The following is a 21,783-nucleotide window of genomic DNA, read 5'->3' on the forward strand; positions in this document are numbered from 1 at the left end:
CAAAACTGATTCTGTATGTCTCTTACTACATTCTATCAGATGGTATATGATTGCATTTTGCTCCAATGCTGTTGATGTTCGCTGATCATCTGATTAAGGTAACATCTGCCAGGCTTTCTGTATTAGTTTCCTGTTGCGTCTGTAACAGATTTCTACAACCTTAATGACTTATTGCAACACAAATTTATTCTCTTACAGTTCAGGAGGCTGGAAGTCCAAAATCGCTTTCACTGTGCTAGTCATGGGGTTGGTAGAACTGGTTCTTCCTGGAGGCTCTTGAGTTGAGTCTGTTTTCTTGCCTTTTCTAGCTTCTAGAGACAGCCTGTGTTAATTGGCTTATGACTCCTCCTTCCATCGTCAGAGGACATCACTCCAACATCTGCTCCGATTGTCGTATCACCTTTGTCTTTAACTCTCCTGCCTCCTCCTTATAAGGACCCCTGTGATTATATTGTGCCCATCCAGTTAGTATAGGATAATACATCTCCCCATGTCATCTTAATTTAGTTGGCTTTGTAAAGTCTTTTTTGCTATGTAAGATAATGTATTCACCGATTCAAGGTATTAAGATGTGGACGTTTTGGGTGACAGTTGTTCAGCCTACTCTATTTTCCCACTGTAAAGTTATTCCTTTACCTTTTATAGTATTTTGTGGAAAGACACTTGGACCCCTTGTTCCTATTAGTGGAGAATGGTATTTAGAAACTAGATCTGGATGTTAATATGCTCACTGCTCTTGATCTTACCACTGCTCCTAGGCTCCCTTAATAGTATTAGGGAATATATATTTATAGAATACATCTGTATTTCTGTATTGAAAGATATTTGTTCATACTGTTATCTTTAGTTCCTATTCAGTACCCCATGATTTGTTCTTATTTTCAATTTTTTCATATGTGTAACTGCCTTCTCTGACGGTGAAAAACTTGACTCCAGTTATCTTTTATGTGTTAATTTATTTGATCAGTCCCCCTGTGTAATACCAGTCTCCTTTGCTGTTGCCACCCCTTCCCATTTATGGATCCTGCTTCACACCTGCTTCTGATACCTCCTACCACATACCTCTCCTGTGTGGATGTTTTCCTCAAAACATGGTGGTAACAGGGTATTTGGACTTCTTGCATGGTGGCTTTGGAGCCTTCTGTTATATGCAAAGTTCTTTTACTTTGTGGAACAATTTCCATTTAGTATTAGCCAGCTGGATTCAGTGTAGGTGATCTCAGTTTTATTGGCAACAACCAAAGCATTATAGTCAGGAGCCAGTGGACCACATGTCTTCTTCTCCCATCAGGCCTGATCAGGGTGTTGACCTTGGCCTTGACAATGTCATAGAGGTTCTTCATAATCTGTTTGATCTGGTGCTTGTTGGCCTTGCCATCCATAGGGACCACAACAATTATTGTTGTCTTCTATCATCTTCATGGCTGACTCATTGCTCAGGGGGAACTTGATGGCATAGTGGTCAAGCTTATTGCTCTTCCAAGGAAAATATTTGGGCTGCCTTTGGAGTGTCTTGGGCTACCAGAAGGTGGGTGACACACAGATTTCTTTCTTTTTTCTTACTTTTTTTTTTTTTTTTGGTGGCTGTGGTTGTCTTTCAGCATTGCCTTCTTGGCTTTCCAAGCCTTTATTTTGGCTTCATCTTTGGGAGGGGGAGAGTTTTTCCTTTGCTTTTCTGTATGCCATCTTCATGAAAAGGTACATTTTTATTTTAAAACTTAATTTTTTTAAACTTGGGAAAGTTATTCGAGTGACGATAGTGAGTTTAGTAAAACAATACATGATATTTTGGCTTTGGTTTAATGTCTCTTTAATTGAATTGAAGATTTTTCCTCGCTACTAAAATAATGCTGTTTCTTTAACTCCTATATGAACCGAATTTAACTTCTTATGGGTTTGGGTGACTTCTAATTTAACATAATTATTCTCATAATTGAACAATACTATTTCTCTTTGGCTTCCTTAATAAGCTGCATGTTTCAACTATTTTATACTTTTTGTGCCTTCTGTAGTAAAAGGGAAAGGAAGGGAGCATTTCTCAGAAATTGCTGATTATGTGACTAAATATTTTGGGTTCAATTCAGTTTTTGCATTTTTTAACTAGAAATTATTTAAGTCATGCATGAAAATGGTTGCCGGGTAGTTGAACAACATTTTCCAGATTGATCATTTGTTCCGAGTGGCAGAAAAATTAACCAATATTGTCAGTTTTTCTTAAAGATTATTTGAGTAGGTAGTATTTTATACTTCAGTAAAATTTTAGCATGGTAATAAAGGTTAGTATGGTATTAATTGGTTTTGCCTTCTGTGTGACAAATGCTTTAACTTACCACCTCTTTTTTTTTTTTTTTTTTGACAGAGCAAATTCGATTAAAGAATATCAGAAAAGTGTATGGAAGATGTATGTGGTATCGTTTACGGTTATTAAAACCTCAGCCAAATATTATTCCTACAGTAAAGTAAGTAATTGGTTTCAATTAAAAAAAGTACATAGTGCTTATTCTTTGCTGGGTAACATATAAAATATGGGTATAGTGATGAATAAACCATATGTTTAAAGAAATTGTAGCATTAGGTGGGGGTAAGATGTGAATTTGGGAGCTTTCTAAACAGAGTGATTTAGAAGTTTAAAGGAGAGAGAATGTACTGACTTGGGAAGGAAGGGAGAAGGGGAAGTCAAACCTTGAAGGAAGACCTGTGCATCTTGTCAGGATTTGGATTTTGCCTTAAAGACTATGGGGGAATCTTTAAAAGATTATCAAAAGCAGGGAGGTGACATAATCAAGTTTGCATTTTTTGTAGTGATATTTAAAGTTTATTGAGCACATACTGTATGCTAGATGCTGTGCTGGGGCTTTGTGTGTTATCTCATAATTTTATTATTAACTTCAGAGTAGATGTTTTTGCTGTTTTGTCAGATGAAGAAATTAAAGGAAGATGAGGTAATTTGACCAGGGTCCTGGAGCTAGAAGTGGTAGAGCAGCACCTTTTATTTTGGCAGGCCAGTTTGATTAAACAGGCCAGTAGCATGTTTAATTAGAGCAGGCCTGTTTGACTTTATAAGGCTATGGGGTATGCTGGTTTAGAGCCTAGGCTTTGGGTTTTCACTCTGAGACATCAATTTTGCAGTAACAGGTGAATCTGATAGGTGAAAGAGGTACCATTTTTGGAGGATTATATCTTATGAATTACTTATATCTGTCCATCCAGTAGATAGGGGAATTAGGGGAAGAACTAGCAGAGGAAATTAGTAAAAGTATAGAACCATTTATTTTTTAATCTGGGCTTAAATGATGATAGTTTCAACTTATCTGTGTAACTTCAAGGGGTTTAAATGGCTTTTCTTTGTAAGGTTTTACTTTGCTTAGTTTAGTTCCTCTGCAGACGGAGGGAAATTTTAGCTTTGGTGTTAAGAGTTCTTCATTGGTGTGAAACTAAAAGGCAAAATTAGTTTTTAGAAGAGTATTTTATGTTCACTGTTTATTCTTTGCTTTTGCTTCTCATTTTAAATTATAGTTTCAGGAGGTAGCAAGGCAAATATTTTTGGCCTCCCAATCTCTTCCTTTTTAGGTTTTGATCAATACTTTGTGGGTATCTGAACCCCAGTTTTCAAGGAAAAAACCCAACTCTGAAGTTCTGTTCAGTGATTAGTAAATTGCTTTACTTAAATGGAAGCACAGATTAAGGGATATTTGTAAGCGAGGAAGAAATAAACAGATAACTGGGTACAATTTAGATAAGGTCGGAAACATCAAAACCTTTGTGCTACTTAACCTTAAAGCATTGTTTCACAATTAAGCAGTCATGGTGTAATGCCCTAATTTCTGGAAGTTGACTTTTAAAGAAAAAGCGCCAGACTTCACAAAGTTGATCAGTGACGCTTTATGTAGGGGAAAATGCTTATCTTTTCACAGGACCTAAATATGTTTTTAAAAAATTGGGTGTAGATCATGATGAAATCCATTCTGTTTCCACATTTGCTTTAGCTTTCAGGAAATTGAAGTGTGATTTTATTGGTGGTTAGTTTTCATCAGCCTGGGGGCTTCTGGTACGAGCTTCTCTAATCCTTTCTTCCTTCCTTCTTCTCAGAGAGCCAGGTGCAACATGTGGAGCATCTCTCATGGGGTATAGTTCATCCTAGGTGTTTTGATTTCCTCTCCCTTCTACCCGTTTGCTTTTAAGTCTTGTTTTAGTGATTTTCAGTTTTACTTTTATCTTTGTTTTCTGAGCTTTCTTAGCCTTTGGGGCACTGGCAAAACAAAATGTGGAATTATTAACTTCTAGATATTCACATGTTCTGTAGCATATCGAAGGTATGGCAGACTTTCGGGTTTGAGTTAAAAATTACCATGTATATTATTTTCATTATTCATTCAATAAGTAGTCATTGTGTGCCTGTTATACCAGGAACTGATACATTGTGATTAACAGATAGATGTGGTTCAGCAACCTAACAGTTGTGGGAGAAACCAGCAAGTGAACAAGTAATGATAATAGAGTTTAGTAAGGGCTCTGGCAGGGGGGCCGGGGGTGCCATGACAGAGCAGAGGAAGGGCTTTCTGTCTTGGGACAGGAGGCTTCTCTGAGTGAGGTTTGGGTAAGACATACTGAGAACAGCTAACAGGAATCGATTGTTTACTATCTGTGAGGTACCTTCTAGGTGCTTTACATACCTAGTCTCTGTTAATTCTTAAACCCATCCTAAAAATTAGAAACTGAGTTGTAAAGCAACTTCAGAAGATCTCTAAGTTAAGTGATAAAGCTGGGATTTGACCTCAGGTAGATTTGTTCCAGAGCCTATGTTCTTAATTACCTCTCCCTAGATAGCTAAGTAAAAGCGGGAGTGTTCTAGGTAGAGATTCTTTTCCCTTTGGGGATATAGGTAGTATGGAAAGCAGTTTGCAGTATTAGGTACTTAATAAGGATTAGAACGTTATTTTGGCCTGATGGAAAGAAATTTGTATCTGAATGCCAACTTTGTTTTGCAAACTTTGTTTAAGCAGTTAGTCAAAATCTCAGTAAGTTAGTCAAAAATTCAGTAAGATCCTGTCCACGTGCTCAAGGAGCTTGCAGTGAGTTGGAGGAGAAAAGTCATGGTTTTTGCTTCTTTGTGAGTAACTCTGGTTTTGTGATCACTTTGACAAGGGTAAGGATTGCTTTGAGGTGAGTCTTGAAGGATGAATAGTTTGGGTAAGCAGAAATGGGGAATGGGAATTCTAGGTGGAAAGATTGAAGAGTAAAAGCATATTAGTAGGAAAAGCTTAGGGAACTTTGGGAGTGGGTTTTTCGGTTTTTGTTTTTTTAATTTGGGTGATAAAGGTCAGTAGGTGGATTGGAACTTGATCCTGAAGGCTTATTCCAAATAAACATATTTAAACTTGACCAAATGAGCTTAAACACATGTAACATTTTCTTTCTTTGAAAAAAAGGTCTCTCCAATTTTGTTTGATTAGGCTCATAGGATTCATTTTATGTGTTTGTTTAACAATTCATCCTTAGCATAACAAATTGTGATATAAAGAGTATAAAAAAATAAAAGTTACTCAATTTCATCACTGAAATATAGCCACTATTAAGATCATTTTCCTTTAATATTTTTAATAAACTTTTATTTATTAAAAATAGCATATTATACATATATCTTTGAAAGCTGATTTTCTTGTTTTAATTTAATAAGGTAGATAGTCTTCCACAGCAGATATTGTTTTTATTGGTTAGGTGGTATTTCACTTTATTAATATACCATTAATTTATTTGTTTACTACTCTATTGATGGGCATCTCTGGTGTGTTTTCTGTTATTATTTCTGTGTATTCAGTGTATTATTTCTGTTCTATATCTGTAATCAGCTTTTTATACTTTATATGCTTAATTCTAGTTTATTTCCTTCTAAATTTCTTGAAATAGTTAAAAGTGTTTGTATACTTCTTTAGGGTTTTGATACCTTATTGCCAGATAGTCCTTCAGAGTGTAAAGGGTATGAGTGTTCCTTTTTTTCAGCCTCTCCAACATTAATAATGTCAGTCTTTTAAATATTTTTACTAAACAGCACATATTGGAGAGAAGGAGTTAGGTTTTTTTCCAACTTCCTTATTCCTTTATATCCCTTTTTATCCTACTATTTACATCTTTTTATATCTGTATTGGCTAATTATTTGGCTGTGTCTTGGTTTATTAGTCTCCTATAAATGGTTTATTTAATTGGTTCCATATAAATGGATATTTAATTTGTTTCTTAAGTTTTACTGTTATAAACAAGGCTATTCATTCTTCATTGCACAATTGACCCATTATTTTTTGCAGTTTATCTTACTTAAAGTCTAATTATTAGGTTAAGAACAGCTCTTGTGTTTTTTTTTTATTACATAAATGGTTTACTGAATACTTAGTATATTTTGATCTAATATGAGACCAATAAGTTAATAAATTGAATTAAGTTCTATACATAAAATTCTGCAAATAGTAATGAAGGAATATTACATGTAAGATTCTAGATGCAGACTGCTAGATTCTAGAGAATTCAGAGTAAAAAGTCAGAGGTTGTGACAGGAATTTACAACTCAGAGATTATGGAACTGAATCAATATCATAGCGATGTAAGACACTTTAGATTGTTTTATAGCCTTGTTTGGTCATAATGTCTTTATAGACTCTTAAGGAAAACCATACAGGTATATTTATTTATACTTTACCTATCTTTTTCCCAAACAGGAAAATAGTTCTGCTTGCAGGCTGGGCATTGTTCTTATTCCTTGCATACAAAGTTTCCAAAACAGACCGAGAATATCAAGAATATAATCCTTATGAAGTATTAAATTTGGATCCTGTAAGTAGTATACAATGCACAGTAGTTTATTGACCCTGTGAAAATACTGTAAGCCCATATCCTAAAAGGAATTGGGTTATGCCTAAAGAAATCAGACTTTGGATATGTAATCCATTGTTACTCTAATGTATGTATGTTTTTTAAGCTACAGATGTTAATTTCCATCCTATAAGGCTTGGTTTGAAATTGCTAAATAAAGAATATTGAAAGATGAGATGAGAAGTTAGGATATTTTTAAAAGACTTTTGTAAGATTGGTTTAATGCAAAGTTAAAACCAGGAGGTTCATTTATGTTACTTGGAGGGTAAAAATCTCATGATCCTGTGTTAGTTGACACTAAAGCAGTGTGTTAAGTCTTTATGTCTTACAAAGAACTGGTTTCATTGTTAGTGGAAATTGAGGTTAACCTTGGCTATACTCCCTAGGTAATCTCTTGATTGAACTTGATTGAGATGGGTCCCAATAGAAAATTAGTCTTTTATCAGTGGAAAGTTAGAACTGAAATGAATGCTGGAGACCATCTAGCCTTTTTTTCCAGTGGAGAAAATGAGGCCTGGAAAATTTGTGTCTTGTCTGGAGTCAAACTGAATCTGGTGCTCATTCCATTTTTTCCCCAAACCACTTTCTTTACTTCTAGTATTTGCTCAGTAGATGGCTTTATCCAGGTATTCATGTAATACTAATACAAAACACGTCTTCTAGTTTTCTGTTTTGGAAAAGCCGAATTTGCATCATATCTTCTGATTTTTCTTTTTGTGATGATTATGGTCATCAAGAGAGTTTTTTTAAGATTAAAAGATGTGGGGGGGCAATTTAATGCCATAAAAATCAATATGAAAATTTTTAATGGAAATTGAGTCTAATTAGGAAACAGCTAAGGTAAACTTCTTGAGTGTTTAATATTAAAATATTGGTAAACAAATGAAACCAGATATTCTTCTGATTATTTCTTGGAAAAGAAGTTAACCTTTGATTTGAGAATTTCTTGACAGACTTAATTTACTATGATCATTTAAATGTTACTATCCTTTTATTTTATTTTAATATGACATTGTGTGGTTTCATTCTTAAATCATTGGTGCCTAGTATACCACACAACATCAAGTGGGTGCTCAATAAAATAAACATTAGACAAAATAAGTATATTTTTATTTAAAAAATACATGGTATGAAAATTATGGGACAGCATATATAGGAAGAAAACATTTTCTCTTTCTGAAAATGTTGAGTAATTTATGTTTAAAGTTCAAAATGGGATGAATTATGTTTTTACAGCATTGTGCTTATTTTTACTGAAACAAAGCTTTCTTTTTAGGGGGCAACAGTAGCAGAGATTAAGAAACAGTATCGTTTGCTGTCACTTAAATATCATCCAGATAAAGGAGGTGATGAAGTTATGTTCATGAGGATAGCAAAAGCTTATGCAGCGTAAGTATCATAGGACCCATTACACATTTTTAGGAGTGGTAAAGATAGTTTTTTATTTGAATAAAATAGTTATCATATGCTTTTAAATACTGACCTTATATGTTGAGTCTGTTATTTATGGAACTGCCTGACAACCCTAAACTGCTAATTTAACTAAACTTGAATTCTAAGTATCTTAGAGTAGTGCTTTTGCCCTGTGAAGTTGGTTACATTAAGTATATGCTTAGAAAATTAATTAACATTATTACCTAAGTATTAGGTACAATGAGAGTACCTAAGTAGTACATGATAATGTTAATTAATTTTCTAAGCATTCTGATTAGAAGAGGATATATTTATACCTTGTTTTCATTTCTAGCCTTTTTTTAGACAAGCTCTATTTCTCTTATTTTGGAAAAGTAGCTTGTCTCATTAAGTTATCTGAAGATTAGTTTAATTTCTGGGAAACAGGGTAGAGTATATAAAATTAGAAGTAGTTTTTCCTTGAGTGTTAATATGACAAGAGATAAACGTTAGCTGGATTCTTCAAGACTTATAGGCATGTCCCCATTCAGCTCTTATGTTAAATTAAAGAGTAAAATACAGACAAGATGTTGTCTATTTTTAGAGGACTCAGTGATGTATAATTTTGTGCTGATTTTAAAAATAAAAGTAAATAATAGGAAGGGCGCCTGGGTGGCTCAGTAGGTTAAGCATCTGCCTTTGGCTCAGATCATGATTGCATGGTCCTGGGATCAAGAGGGAGCCTGCTTCACCCTCTTCCTTTGCCTGTCACTTCCCCTGCTTCTGTATGGTCTCTGTCTCTATGTCAAATCAATAAATAAAATCTTAAAAGAAAAAAGAAGAAGTAAATAGGATACTCAGATGTGATAGCAAGTGCAAGTGGTATATGACTTATAGAAGTTTGGAAAATGCTCATTTTGTGCTTAATGAAAGTGTATTGACTGTGTCTCCTTTCCTTTCTTTTGTGAGGTGCTTGTTATATATATATATGATTCTGTGATAAAGCAGTGTCTTCAGGAACTTCCTAAAGCATGTGCTACATTTTGTTTTCTGCATAGCAGATGTTCTCCAGATTGTGTCTTTCAGTTGGTGTCTCCCCGTTTTTTCATTGTGTCTTCTCCAAGCATTTACTTTCATTGCACAAGTGTTTCAGTGCTTTAGTCGCTGTCTTCAGGTAATTTGAGAAAAACTGAAGATAGCTAATATTGTTTTATTGGTAGTTTTAATTTTAGTGCCTTTGATTTTTTTTCCCCCTCTCAGTTTTCAGGTATTGTAACGTTCTTAAGTTCATGATTTTATTCTCAGGTTACTGGAAATCTGACTCTTTATCTTGTATGATCTCTATCCTAAAAAGTCCAAAAGAATAATATTTGGCCTTTGGTTTTAACTTAATTGTATGATCAAGCTTTAGAATGTTTTTTTAAGTAGGGGCGCCTAGGTGGCTCAGTCATTAAGCGTCTGCCTTCAGCTCAGGTCATGATTCGAGGGTCCTGGGATGGAGCCCGCATCGGGCTTCTTGCTCAGTGGGAAGTCTGCTTCTCCCTCTCCCACTTCCCCTGCTTGTGTTCCCTTTCTCGCTGTGTCTCTCTCCATCAAATAAATAAAATCTTTTAAAAAAATGTTTTTTAAGTAAAATGTATTAAATAGTTGATGGTCCATCAGACACATGAAGGAGTAAAATGATTATGGGACCCAGAACTTTGAGATCTTGTAACTTGTGGAAGTATAAATGGATTAGATAAATATAAGTTCTGGCTGATTGAAGTTCCCATTTTATGCATAGTCCTAGCAGCCTAAGTATAACTCAGGCAGCCTTTGGAATGCATTTACAGGCTTTGAACTGCAGAGTTTTTTTAGAATTTGCTTTGGCTATTCAGGATATTTTCTCTTCCCTTATTTGCCCATTGTATTAACAAGCTGGGTCATTCCTATTGCTTCATACCGGTTTCTAACTTAACGGAAAGGAGGTCTGGTTATTTTTGAAGAGTTAGACCAACTGTTGGATTTTCTGGTTCATAGTTTCTGGTTTCTTTTGGATATAGTTGGGATTTGGTATTGGGTAAAAAACCCATGTTTAAGCTACTTTATAACAAGTGGAAAATGTAGATGTTACTTTAAAGCTCAATTTTTTTAAACATGTTTTCATGTATTCCTATGCATGAATACGTAACTTAGCTTTATGTAGTGAACTCGGGGTCATTCACCTATAATTTAGTGAAAACATTCTCTAGATCAGGATATAAAATCTGGGGCCCCTGAAACTATATACAGAATTTATGTGTATTTGTAACTATGCAATTTTCCAGGGCCAGAAGGGTTAGAGACTTTTGTCAGATTTCTAATAGAATCTATGACACAACCTCCTACCTGCAAAGTTAAGGGATATAATCATGTTTAGGAAATTTTATACTCAATTGAATTTTTAAAAATTTTGTTAACATCATTGGTCTTGTTTAAGCTTATTATATATGAATTATACTAAAATGAGATGACTTTTTTAAAAGATTTTTTATTTATTCATTTGAGGGAGAGGGAGCAAGAGAGCCAGCACAAACAAGGAGAGAGGCAGAGGGAGAGGCAGACTCCCCACTGAGCAGGGAGCCCTACAGGGGGCTTGATGCCAGGATCTAGAGATCATGACCTGAGCGAAGGCAGATGCTTAACCATCTGAGCTGCGCAGGCACCCCTAGAATTACATGACTTCTAAGTACTTTAGGTTTTAGGAATGGTGTTATACTGAAGCACTAATGAGTAGCCAAAAATGTTGCTTTTTTAAAAAAGTTTATGATGTAGTTCCTTTAATTTGATTGAGTATGGAGCATGGAGCCTGTCACACACCAGTTGTACAAAGTTAGCTTAATGAGTGAATTATTGGAATGGTAATTAGCTGTGTGTGCAGTTTGAAAAAAATCAAATGCTTTTATGATGTGAGCTATACTTTATTTTGCAAAATCTGAGGGCCTTGTATGAAGAATAGAGCAGTTTATTATGCTGCCATCATCAGAAAGAGCAGATAATTATTTTTGGGAAAAGAATCTGATTAGAAGAAAAATAATAGCAAAAGCCCTGGGTAAGTGGACAGTTGTACAGGGAAACCGAGGCAAAATTTTTTGAGAAATATCCCTTCCTTAGCAAAAAAGAGCCACTATAAGCACCCCTTCTTACAAACTTGCAACCTCTCTACAGTGCTTTTTGTTGGCTTCTGTATTTTTCTGTGGACTTAGGTCAAATTGTATAAGTGGAGTTAAAGTTAAAAGGGGATTGAAGATGTCAATGTACTTGTTTTCATAAATGACCAAATTGTAAGTTTAAAATATTTTCAATCCCTGATGAACATAGGTACAGAAATCCTCAACAAAATATTACCAAGTCACATTCAACAATGCATTAAAAGGATCATTCACCACAATCAAGTAGGATTTATTCTGGAGATGCAAGGATGTCTCAGTATTTGCAAAATCAGTCAGGGTGATATACCACATTAATAGAAGGAGGAATAAAAATTAGGTGATCATTTCAATAGGTTCAGAAAAAACATTTTGTAAAATTCAACATCTGTTTTATGATAACATTCTCCCTAAACTCTTAGAGGGAATATACCTCAACATAATAAAGGCCATATATGAAAAACCCACAGCTGACATCATATTCAGTGGTGAAAAACTGAGCTAAGACAAGGATGTCCACTCTGACCACGTCTATTCAACATAGTACTAGAAGTGCTAGCCAAAGCAGTCAGACAAGAAAAAATAAATAAGTAAAAGACATCCATGGTGGTAAGGAAAGAGTTAGACTGTGACCTTTTGCAGATGGCATGATACTATACACAGAAAACCCTCAAGACCACCAAAAGACTTCTAAAAGTAATAAATAGATTCACTAAAGTTGGAGAATACAATATTAATACCTAGAAATTGGTTGCATTTTTATGCACTAATAATGAAATAGCAGAAAGAGAATTTAAGAAAAAACAATTTCATTTATAATTGCATTAAAAAGAATAAAATACCTAGAAATAAACTTAAGGAGGCGAAAGACCTCTGTACTCCGTATAAAACACTTATGAAAGAAATTAAAGATGATACAAATAAATGGAAAGATATTCAGTGTTCATGGATTGAAGAATTAATATTCTTAAAATGTCTGTATTACCCAGAGCAATCTGCAAATCCCATATAACCCCTATCAAAATACCAATAGCATTTTTCACAGAACTAGAATAATTCTAAAATTAGATGGAACCACAAGAGACCTCAAATAGCCAAAGCAATCTTGAAGAAAAAGCTGGAAGTATAACAGTTCCAGGTTTTAAGATATACTACAAAGTTAAAGTAACTAAACTGTATAAAATAGAACAAAAATAGAACACAGATCAAGGGAACAGAATAGAGAGCCCAGAAATAAATCTGCATTTATATGGTCAATTAATCTATTACAAAGGAGGCAAAAATATATAATGGGGAAAGTCAGTCTCTTCAAAAATGATGCTGGGAAAACTGGACAGTTACATGCAAAAGAATTGAACTGGACCACTTTCTTACATCATACACAAAAATAAACTCAAAATAGATTATAAAGACCTAGTTATGAGACCTGAAATCATAAAGCACCTAGAAGAACATAGGCAGTAATTTCTTTGAGATCCGCCATAGCAGCATTTTTCTAGATAAAAAATCATAAGGCAGGGATGCCTGGTGGGTTCAGTCAGTCAATAGAGCATGCAGCTCTTGATATCAGGGTTGTGAATTAAAGCCCCACATTGGGCATGGAGCCTACTTAAAAAGATTTAATAAAAGATTGTAAGGCAAGGGAAACAAAAGCAAAAATTAATTTTTGTGACTACACCAAAATAAAAAGCTTTTGCACAGTGGAGGAAACCAGTAAAACAAAAAGGCAACCTGCTGAATAGGAGAAGATGTTTGCAAAGATATATTCAGTAAGGGGTTAACGTACAAAATATATAAAGAATTTACATAATGCAACACCAGAAAACCAACAATACAGTTAAAAGAAAGGCAGAAGACCTTAATAGACATTTTTCCAAAGAGGACATATAGATGATCAATAAACACATGAAAAGATGCTCAACAGCACTAATCAGGGAAAAGCAAATCAAAATCACAATGAGTTATCACCTTTCGTCTGTCAAAATGGCTATAATCAAAAAGAAAAATAAGTGTTGGCAAGGATGTGGCAGTTTCCATGCACTGTTGGTGGGAATGTAAATTGGTATAGCCACCATGGAAAATAGTGTGGAGGTTCCTCAAAATATTAAAAATAGAAATACCGTATGAGCCACTCAATTGAGTGGCACTCAATGCCACTATTGAGTTTTTACCTAAAGAAAGCAAAGACACTGATTCAAAAAGATACATGCACCCCTATGTTTATTTCAGTATATAATAGCCAAGATATGGAAACAACCCAAGTGTCCATTGATGGATGAGTGGATAAGGAAGATGTGGTACACACACACACACACACACACACACACTATTATTCATCCATAAAAAATGATGTGATCGTGCCATTTGTAACAACGTGGATGGACCTAGAGGGTATTATGCTAAATGAAATAAGGCAGAGAAAGACATACCGTATGATTTCACTTATATGTGGAACTTAGAAAACAACCGAAGAGCAGAAACAGACCCATTAAAACAGAGAACAAACTGAGGTTGCCAGAAGGGGCAGGGATGGGGGGATAGGTAAATTGGGTAAAGGGGAGTAGGAGATACAGATTTACAGAAAAAATAAGTCATGGGAATAAAAGGGGATTTTTAAAAATAAGTCATAGGGAACATAGTCAATGGTATCATAATGGCATTGTGTAGCGAAAGATGGTAGCCACACTTGTAAACATAGCATAACTCTTAAATTTGTCAATCTCTATTTTGTATGTCTGAAACTAATGCAATATTGTGTGTTAATTCTACTTCAATTAAAAAAAAAATTAGGGGGCGCTTGGGTGGCTCAGTGGGTTAAAGCCTCTGCCTTTGGCTTAGGTCATGATCCCAGGGTCCTGGGATTGAGCTCCGCATCGGGTTCTCTGCTCAGCAGGGAGCCTGCTTCCCTTCCTCTCTCTGCCTGCCTCTCTGCCTACTTGTGATCTCTGTCTGTCAAATAAATAAATAAAATCTTTAAAAAAAAAAAAATTAGGGGCACCTGGCTGGCTGAGACGGTAGAGTGTGCAAGCCCCACGTTGGGTATAGAGCTTACTTAAAAAAAATAATAAAAAATAGAAATTATGGTTTAGAGAATAAAAATTGAAATCACTGAAAATTTTTGCTATACTTTTAAAGGAACTTCTGTATTTTCTCTCTTGTTGAAGAGAAAACTACATTCTATCCTATGTGTGTATGTTCTGGAAAGGTTAAAATTTGATTTGGACATAAACATAATCTTTTGCCACTTGGTCTTTAAAAAATGCCTTTCTTATGATGTTACTCATCATTTTGTGTGTGTCTGCCTTGTCTGCTTAACAACATTGTAAAGTTTTTGAAGGAATTGAAATTTTCTTTTAGTGTGTGTGTGTGTTTTTTTTTTTTTTTAAAGATTTTATTTATTTATTTGACAGAGAGAAATCACAAGTAGATGGAGAGGCAGGCAGAGAGAGAAAGAGGGAAGCAGGCTCCCTGCTGAGCAGAGAGCCCGATGTGGGACTCGATCCCAGGACCCTGAGATCATGACCTGAGCCGAAGGCAGCGGCTTAACCCACTGAGCCACCCAGGCGCCCCATCTTTTAGTGTGTTTTTAACATCTATTTTGGGACCTGGAATAAAACCACTTTCATTCTGTGCCTTGCCATGGCCCAGATCAAGAGTTATATTTCTTATTACGTGTTCGAAAAATCACTCTGTCATTTTTATATTGCTGGGTTAGGAAACTCTTGCTTTAGCAGGTATTTTCCAAGTCCTTCTGGCATTTGTTTTAGGAGAAAATTGTGACCTCAGCATAATGCAAATGACCTTTTCTATAGCAATGGAATTTTATAGGTGTTCATTTTTTCCTTTGAGAATGTTGTACCAGTTTTGGAGGGATTATTATCAATTTCTATTAAGTTTATAAGTAGGTACATATTATTAAAGTATAAATAAGGGTCACTGAAGAAATTTTGGAAACTATATAAGGATATAAGAAAAAAGTCACCTATAATCCTCCCTGCCTACTCAGGAAAATGTAGTAACGTTTAAAGTTTTATCTTCCAGCTTCAACTGGCAAAACTTGAGAACCCATGGGCCAACTAGGAATTTCTATGAAGGCTCAGTAGTTCTCATTTACTTAAATGTAGAACTCCTTGCTTTCCTCTCTTTTTTTGTTGATTTCAGAGAGGCTTTTCTTGATTTTCTAAAATTAATATCTATAAGAAATGAGTTGGTTAGCTAATAGAGTTTGTATATATGAGTACTTTTCAGATATGGCTTTCTAATTTTGCAATTTTATTCTTTTAATGATAGTTTAACTGATGAAGAGTCGCGGAAAAATTGGGAAGAGTTTGGAAATCCAGATGGCCCTCAAGGTGTGGTAAATAATAATTAAAAATTACTGGTGATATGGCGTGTGTGTGTGTATTTATGTGTGTGTATGTGTGTGTATATATATGTATAAAATGAAAATATTAATAGATTGAAAGGAATATTTTGATCTTTTTAGTGTGTGAATAAGAAAATTATAACTCAAGGAATTAAATAGATATGTAAATGAGTTCTCTTTAGCTAATTTTTACTTTATTTTTCTTTCTAGCAACCAGTTTGAAAGATAGAACTTAGGTTGGATTGATGAAACGAGTAATCACTGTAATTATTCAGAATTTCCAGCTAGCAGTTGATAAAAGTTGTATGAAAACAATCTGTTTTTCTTTATTGACTTTAAACATTTTCTTGTATATTCATGGTGTTTGCATACCCAGGAATTTAGATTTACTAAGGAGAAATTCATGTACTTTGGTTGATTCTCTCTCCCCCTCCCCGAAAAATTTATGCAATGGGAACACATATTATATAATCATTCTCAAAGCTTTTTTTGGGGTGGGGGAAGTTGGGAGGCAGAATTTCAGGATATAACTAAATAATAAAACTGAAAGTGGAGATTCTTCTGAAATAACTCTTTCTATTTTAGCCACAAGCTTTGGAATTGCCTTGCCAGCTTGGATTGTTGACCAGAAAAACTCAATTTTGGTGAGTGCATGTAAATAAGACACATTATAATGTGTTAGATATATCTTAGTAATATAAAGAGAGCTATAACAAAATACTGATGTGCTGTTTTTAATGTAACTGTACTGTGAAAACTTTTTACGTGATAGAAAAAAGAATTGGTTCTCATTTGGTTGCTGTTTAGGCAGTGTGTTTTAAATGTAGTTTTAAAACCTTAAAGTTGTGATTTTTTTTGGAGCAGTTTCAGGTCAGGTCTTATCCTTGGTTTGGAGAACTATGGTTTTATATGGTATCCTAAATAGTCCTCAAAATTTAAATTATCCTTCATTTCACATTTATCCAAGCTAAATTATAATGTTAACGTATACTAAATGCTGTATATATTCCCTGTGGTACTTAGGGAGGCAGTAGGATATCAGATTTTCTTTTTTTTTAAGATTTTATTTACGTGGGAGAGAGAGGAGGGGCCGAGAGGAAGGGACAAAGAATCTGAAGCAGACTTAACCAGCTGAGCCACCCAGGCACCCCAGGCTATCAGACTTTAATCAGTGGTAATGCTACAACTCTAAAACCTCTTAAACTAAGATAAACTAAGAATAGATGTTTCCCTATTTCACATTTCTTAAAAACAATTAGGGGCTATCTTTGAAGCAATAAAAAACAAAATTCATATAGTCTGTAATTTGTTTAGAAAAAGGGCTGTTTAATGTTATTTCATGGCTGACAAGCATTCATCATCTTCAGGGGTAAATGGTTTTATATATAAAAGTCTGTCATGCTTAGAATTACTGTGGGAATACTGGAGAAGAGAAAGGTAGTTAGCTAACTGATTTGGGATCAAGTAGTAGTAGGAAAACCAAAGACCAATAGATAGAAATTACTTGTGAACAAAACATTACGAAGTTGCTCCTTGATTGGGAACTAGGCTTCTATTATTTATTTCTAAGACACTAACTACTTGCTAAGGTGTGCATCTGTAAGTATCTGACTGGATGGAAAATATCATTTATAAAGCTGGTTTGATGGTGTTACCTACTCAGCAGATTAAAAGGTAATTTATTATAGTGGATAAAAGCATACATTTTTAGAGTCAAAATGCCTAGATTCTGCTCCTGGATCCACCGCTTAGTGGCTATGTCACCTGTGACAAGTCATGTAACCTGTGTGTGCTGCAAGTTCTTCTGTTTGCAAAAGGGAGATAATAATGGAACCTTTCTCACTAAGTTTGAAAATAAGGATTAAATGAAATAATATGTGAGGAGTGTTTTTGAGAGTGCCTCCCCCATGTAGGCCTAAAATGTAAGTGTTCTTAAATGTTATAATTGACATGTTTAAACCACAATTATTTTCTTTTCAATTCTAGGTTTTACTTGTATATGGATTAGCATTCATGGTTATCCTTCCCGTTGTTGTAGTAAGTTCTAACTCTTTATTAACAATTTTTGGAAAGGGAATTGATGGCATGCTTTGGAGTCTCCCTATAAGATTGCAATTTGTATTGGAATAGAATACATGGATCCTTGAATTTTAAGAATCTTATATTCAGCTAAACTTTAAAGGTCTTCTAAAGTGATACCATTTGAGTATATTAAAGTATGTATCTCCTCCTGATACAAAAGTTAAACACAACTGAAATAATACAGGTGTATTTAGAGTTTAGAATGTCTTCCTTTATCACCTTCATCAACTTCATTTCTTTGTTAGGATAATCACCGATAAGTTTGGTATTATCCCTTTGAGATTTAAAAAAAAATTTTTATTTATTTTTGAGGGGGGAGGGGTAGGGGGAGAGGGAGAGAGAGAATCTCAAGCAGACTCCCTGCTGAGCATGGAGCCCAGTGCAGGGCCGGTTCCCAGGACCCTGAGATCATGACCTGAACAGAAATTAAGAGTTGGATGCTTAACCAGCTGAGGCACCCAGACACCCCTTTCAGATAGTTTTCTATAGATTATATATACAGACACACTTAAAAAAATATGTCATCTTACTGTATGTATTGTTCTGTGACTTTTTTGCTTTCTATATTGGAGCTATAACATACAGAGCAACTTCATTTTTAAAAACTACTTCATAATACTCAATATGGAAATAACATAAAGTTTATGATTTTACTGTTTCTTTTGTGACTTGGTGATTTTCTGTCTGGGCTTATAGTTCCTCTGAGTCCCCGTAGTAAGCTTGATAATTAACTCATCTTGCCTTCTTCATAGGTTTGTTGTGTGAGGATCCAGCTATATGGAATCATGTGAATGAAATAGCGTATCAACTATAAAATTGCTCCTGTACTCTAACTTACCAAATATTTATTAAATACAAACTGTGTCAGGAACCAGCTTGTCGCTTTTATACAGTGGGTTGTTTTGTTTCTGTTTTGTCTTCAAATGAACCATAAATGTTTTAATGCTACGTATGTAGTGAGGTAGGTTGATGTTTAGGTGTTGGGCAGTATAAATACTAGCTGAATAATTTGAAATATGTAACAAAGCATTTGTTCTTAAGTTCAGGTATTGTTACTTGTTTTATGAACAGTTAGAAAATTTGACCAGAAACATACTCTGCATCAAACCTAATATTTATTGTGATTTTGATGCTTTATTTATTGTTTAATTTTATTTGCATTTTAGGGCTCTTGGTGGTATCGCTCAATACGCTATAGTGGAGACCAGATCCTAATACGCACAACACAGATTTATACATATTTTGTTTATAAAACCCGAAATATGGATATGAAACGTAAGTAAATTTAAGTAGCTATGATTTTATTTTCTGAATCATTTATATGATACATAGTCAATTGGACATTTCATTTCAGTTTTGTATTCTGTTCATATAACTAAAGCTGGAGGAGAATGCTAACACTCTTTGTTCACATGTACTGTATTTCTATTATTACCACTTACTCAGCTATATATATATATATTTTTTTTTCCCCCTAGAAATTTTATGGTAAAGCTTCATGTGGTTAATTTTGTAAAAATACTAGCTAATATTTCTTGAGTATTTTGTTGTATACCAGGCATTGCTAGGGAATATGTTTGTGTTAACTCATTTAATCTTTATTTTGCTCCCATAAGTAAGTTACTGTTTTTAAGCACATTTTATAGTTGGGGAAACTGAGCTTAAGGATGCATATAGTAAGTGGTAGAATTAGGATTGAACTCAAGCAGTCTGGTTTCTAGGCCCTAAATCAGTGCATTATACTGTATTAGTTTCAATAAAATAAGTAGAGGTCTTGGATATGTTGAAAGAAAATTGCCAGAGTGTTTCATTCCCAGAGTTTTATTTCAGAATTTCTTTATGGAAAAAAAAAAGTTCCGTCTAAAATACTTTCTTTGATTCCATAAAGCTAACATTATAAATTTCATCCTTGGAGCATATAGTATTGCCTTTCAGAATCACTGCTTCGTAGAACTTATAGACATATAGACAAGCCCTCCTTCCCCTCCTTAGGGGGAAAAAAAAGGAAGATACAAATTTTAAAAAATTTTTGTTCCAAAACCTAAATGGAGTTTTCTGTAGTTTTGATTTGCCAGTTTTATTAATTTTTTTTTGATAGAAAAAGACTTCTCAGAATCCTATGACTATGTGAACAGATCTTTTATTTTTGGAATGAGCAAATCTTTTACTTCTGAGGAATAAGTGGCTGTTACTTTCCATTTTGCACACATATATCACTTTTCCTTATGTTGAATTGAAGTATTAATATAGAAACCCCCTTATGGAAAGTGCTTCATGTTTATAATGTGTTTTAATGTGTTTTTTGCATCAGTGATCATGATTTCTATTTCTGATGGTGACACTTTTCCTTAAACAGTTCTGCCTGAAAAGCATTGTTTAGCTGCTGGTAGGCTTGGTTATGTATCCTTGATTACTTTAGTGTTGGCATCATATATTGTATAGCTGTTTTAGGAGTAGTTGTTTCATGAAACATTTGAGGGTAGTGATGGCATACACATATACTGTGCCTACTGTGTGTCAGGCATGTTCTTAGAAAGTGAGGCCCATAGAGAGGTGAAGAACATTGTCCTAGGTCATTTAGTTAGGGAGTGAAACTCTAGGGTCTATGCTGTTAACCTCTGTACTGTCCTGCTTTTTGTGAATACATTGTATGTATTTTCTGCCAGAAGGTAAGATTGATGACTGTAGTGCCAGTCTTTAAAGAGCGTGTATGGGCTAACGAGTAATGCTAATAGCATATGTGGCTGTGAATCATGTGTACATCAAAGAACACTTCCCATAAACCCTCCAGAATTCCATAATAAAAATTTCTGTAAATTAGAGTATTTCAGTTTACTTAAGACTCTGAGAAGTCATGAAGTAAAGACACCTAAAACTCTTTTTAACTCATTGTTTCTCAGCCTTGCTTAACTATGGAGTCCCCTCTTTTTCATATAATAGTTATCAATAATTACTTAATAATTACTTATTATTAGTAATTTAATAATTACTCTGTAATTAGCTAATAATTACTTAATAATTACTCTATAGAAAGTTTCAGTGGAATATATACTTAAGTCTAGAAACAAATGCTGTTTGAACTGATTTTCATGCATCCAGTGCTTCAGGGCCCTTAATTTGATGTGTATTTCTATTTACTTGTGATAGGTAATATTGTACGTGTTTTAAAAAGTTAAATGTTTTTTATGGGAAAAATGAATACTTGTTAGTGGAGTTCAGATGATTTTTAGCTTTACAAACAAGTGGAAAATTGCCTTAGTGTAGCATTAATGAAATATCATAGGAGAGGAAATTATTAGGTGAGCAAATGTATTTATTTACCTTCATATTACTTTTGTTTTCTTAGGTCTTATCATGGTTTTGGCTGGAGCCTCTGAATTTGATCCTCAGTATAATAAAGATGCCACAAGCAGACCAACAGATAATATTTTAATACCTCAGGTTAGGCCTATTGCCCAGATTCCTTGATACAAGCATTTAGGTATTAAGGTTAATGCTTTTTTAGGTATCTTTTTAAATAATTATTTTATTTACTCTAGCTAATCAGAGAAATTGGCAGCATTAATTTAAAGAAGAATGAACCTCCACTTACCTGCCCATATAGCCTGAAAGCCAGAGTTCTTTTACTATCTCATCTTGCTAGAATGAAAATTCCTGAGACCCTTGAAGAAGGTATGATTCTAATATCTGCAGGGGTTTTTGTTTTTTTAAGACTTCATTTATTTTAGAGAGCATACATGAGCCTGGGGTAGGGAGAAGGAGGGGGAAAGGCTCTCAAGCCAACTTGAAGCTGAGGATGGAGCCTGGGGTGGGGATCCATCTCACGAACCTGAGATCATGACCTGAGTCGGGTGCTTAACTGACTGAGCCACCCAGGTGTCCCTCTGCAGGGTTTTAATGGTACAGAAGCA

General features: G+C 34.5%; 1 protein-coding gene across 1 annotated transcript in view; it reads left to right on the plus strand.

Moving 5' to 3' along the window:
• SEC63 (SEC63 homolog, protein translocation regulator) overlaps positions 1-21,783 on the plus strand; it is a 71,747-nt gene that overhangs the window by 14,668 nt on the left and 35,296 nt on the right. Inside the window, exons 2-10 of the mRNA XM_032338887.1 lie at positions 2,360-2,459; positions 6,712-6,826; positions 8,142-8,254; positions 15,715-15,776; positions 16,376-16,434; positions 17,777-17,827; positions 19,039-19,147; positions 21,219-21,313; positions 21,412-21,544. Coding sequence (XP_032194778.1) covers positions 2,360-2,459; positions 6,712-6,826; positions 8,142-8,254; positions 15,715-15,776; positions 16,376-16,434; positions 17,777-17,827; positions 19,039-19,147; positions 21,219-21,313; positions 21,412-21,544 — 837 coding nt within the window. The remainder of the gene's footprint in view (positions 1-2,359; positions 2,460-6,711; positions 6,827-8,141; positions 8,255-15,714; positions 15,777-16,375; positions 16,435-17,776; positions 17,828-19,038; positions 19,148-21,218; positions 21,314-21,411; positions 21,545-21,783) is intronic.

The sequence above is a fragment of the Mustela erminea genome, chromosome 4 (assembly GCF_009829155.1).
Source record: "Mustela erminea isolate mMusErm1 chromosome 4, mMusErm1.Pri, whole genome shotgun sequence".
Classification (NCBI taxonomy): Eukaryota; Metazoa; Chordata; class Mammalia; order Carnivora; family Mustelidae; genus Mustela; species Mustela erminea.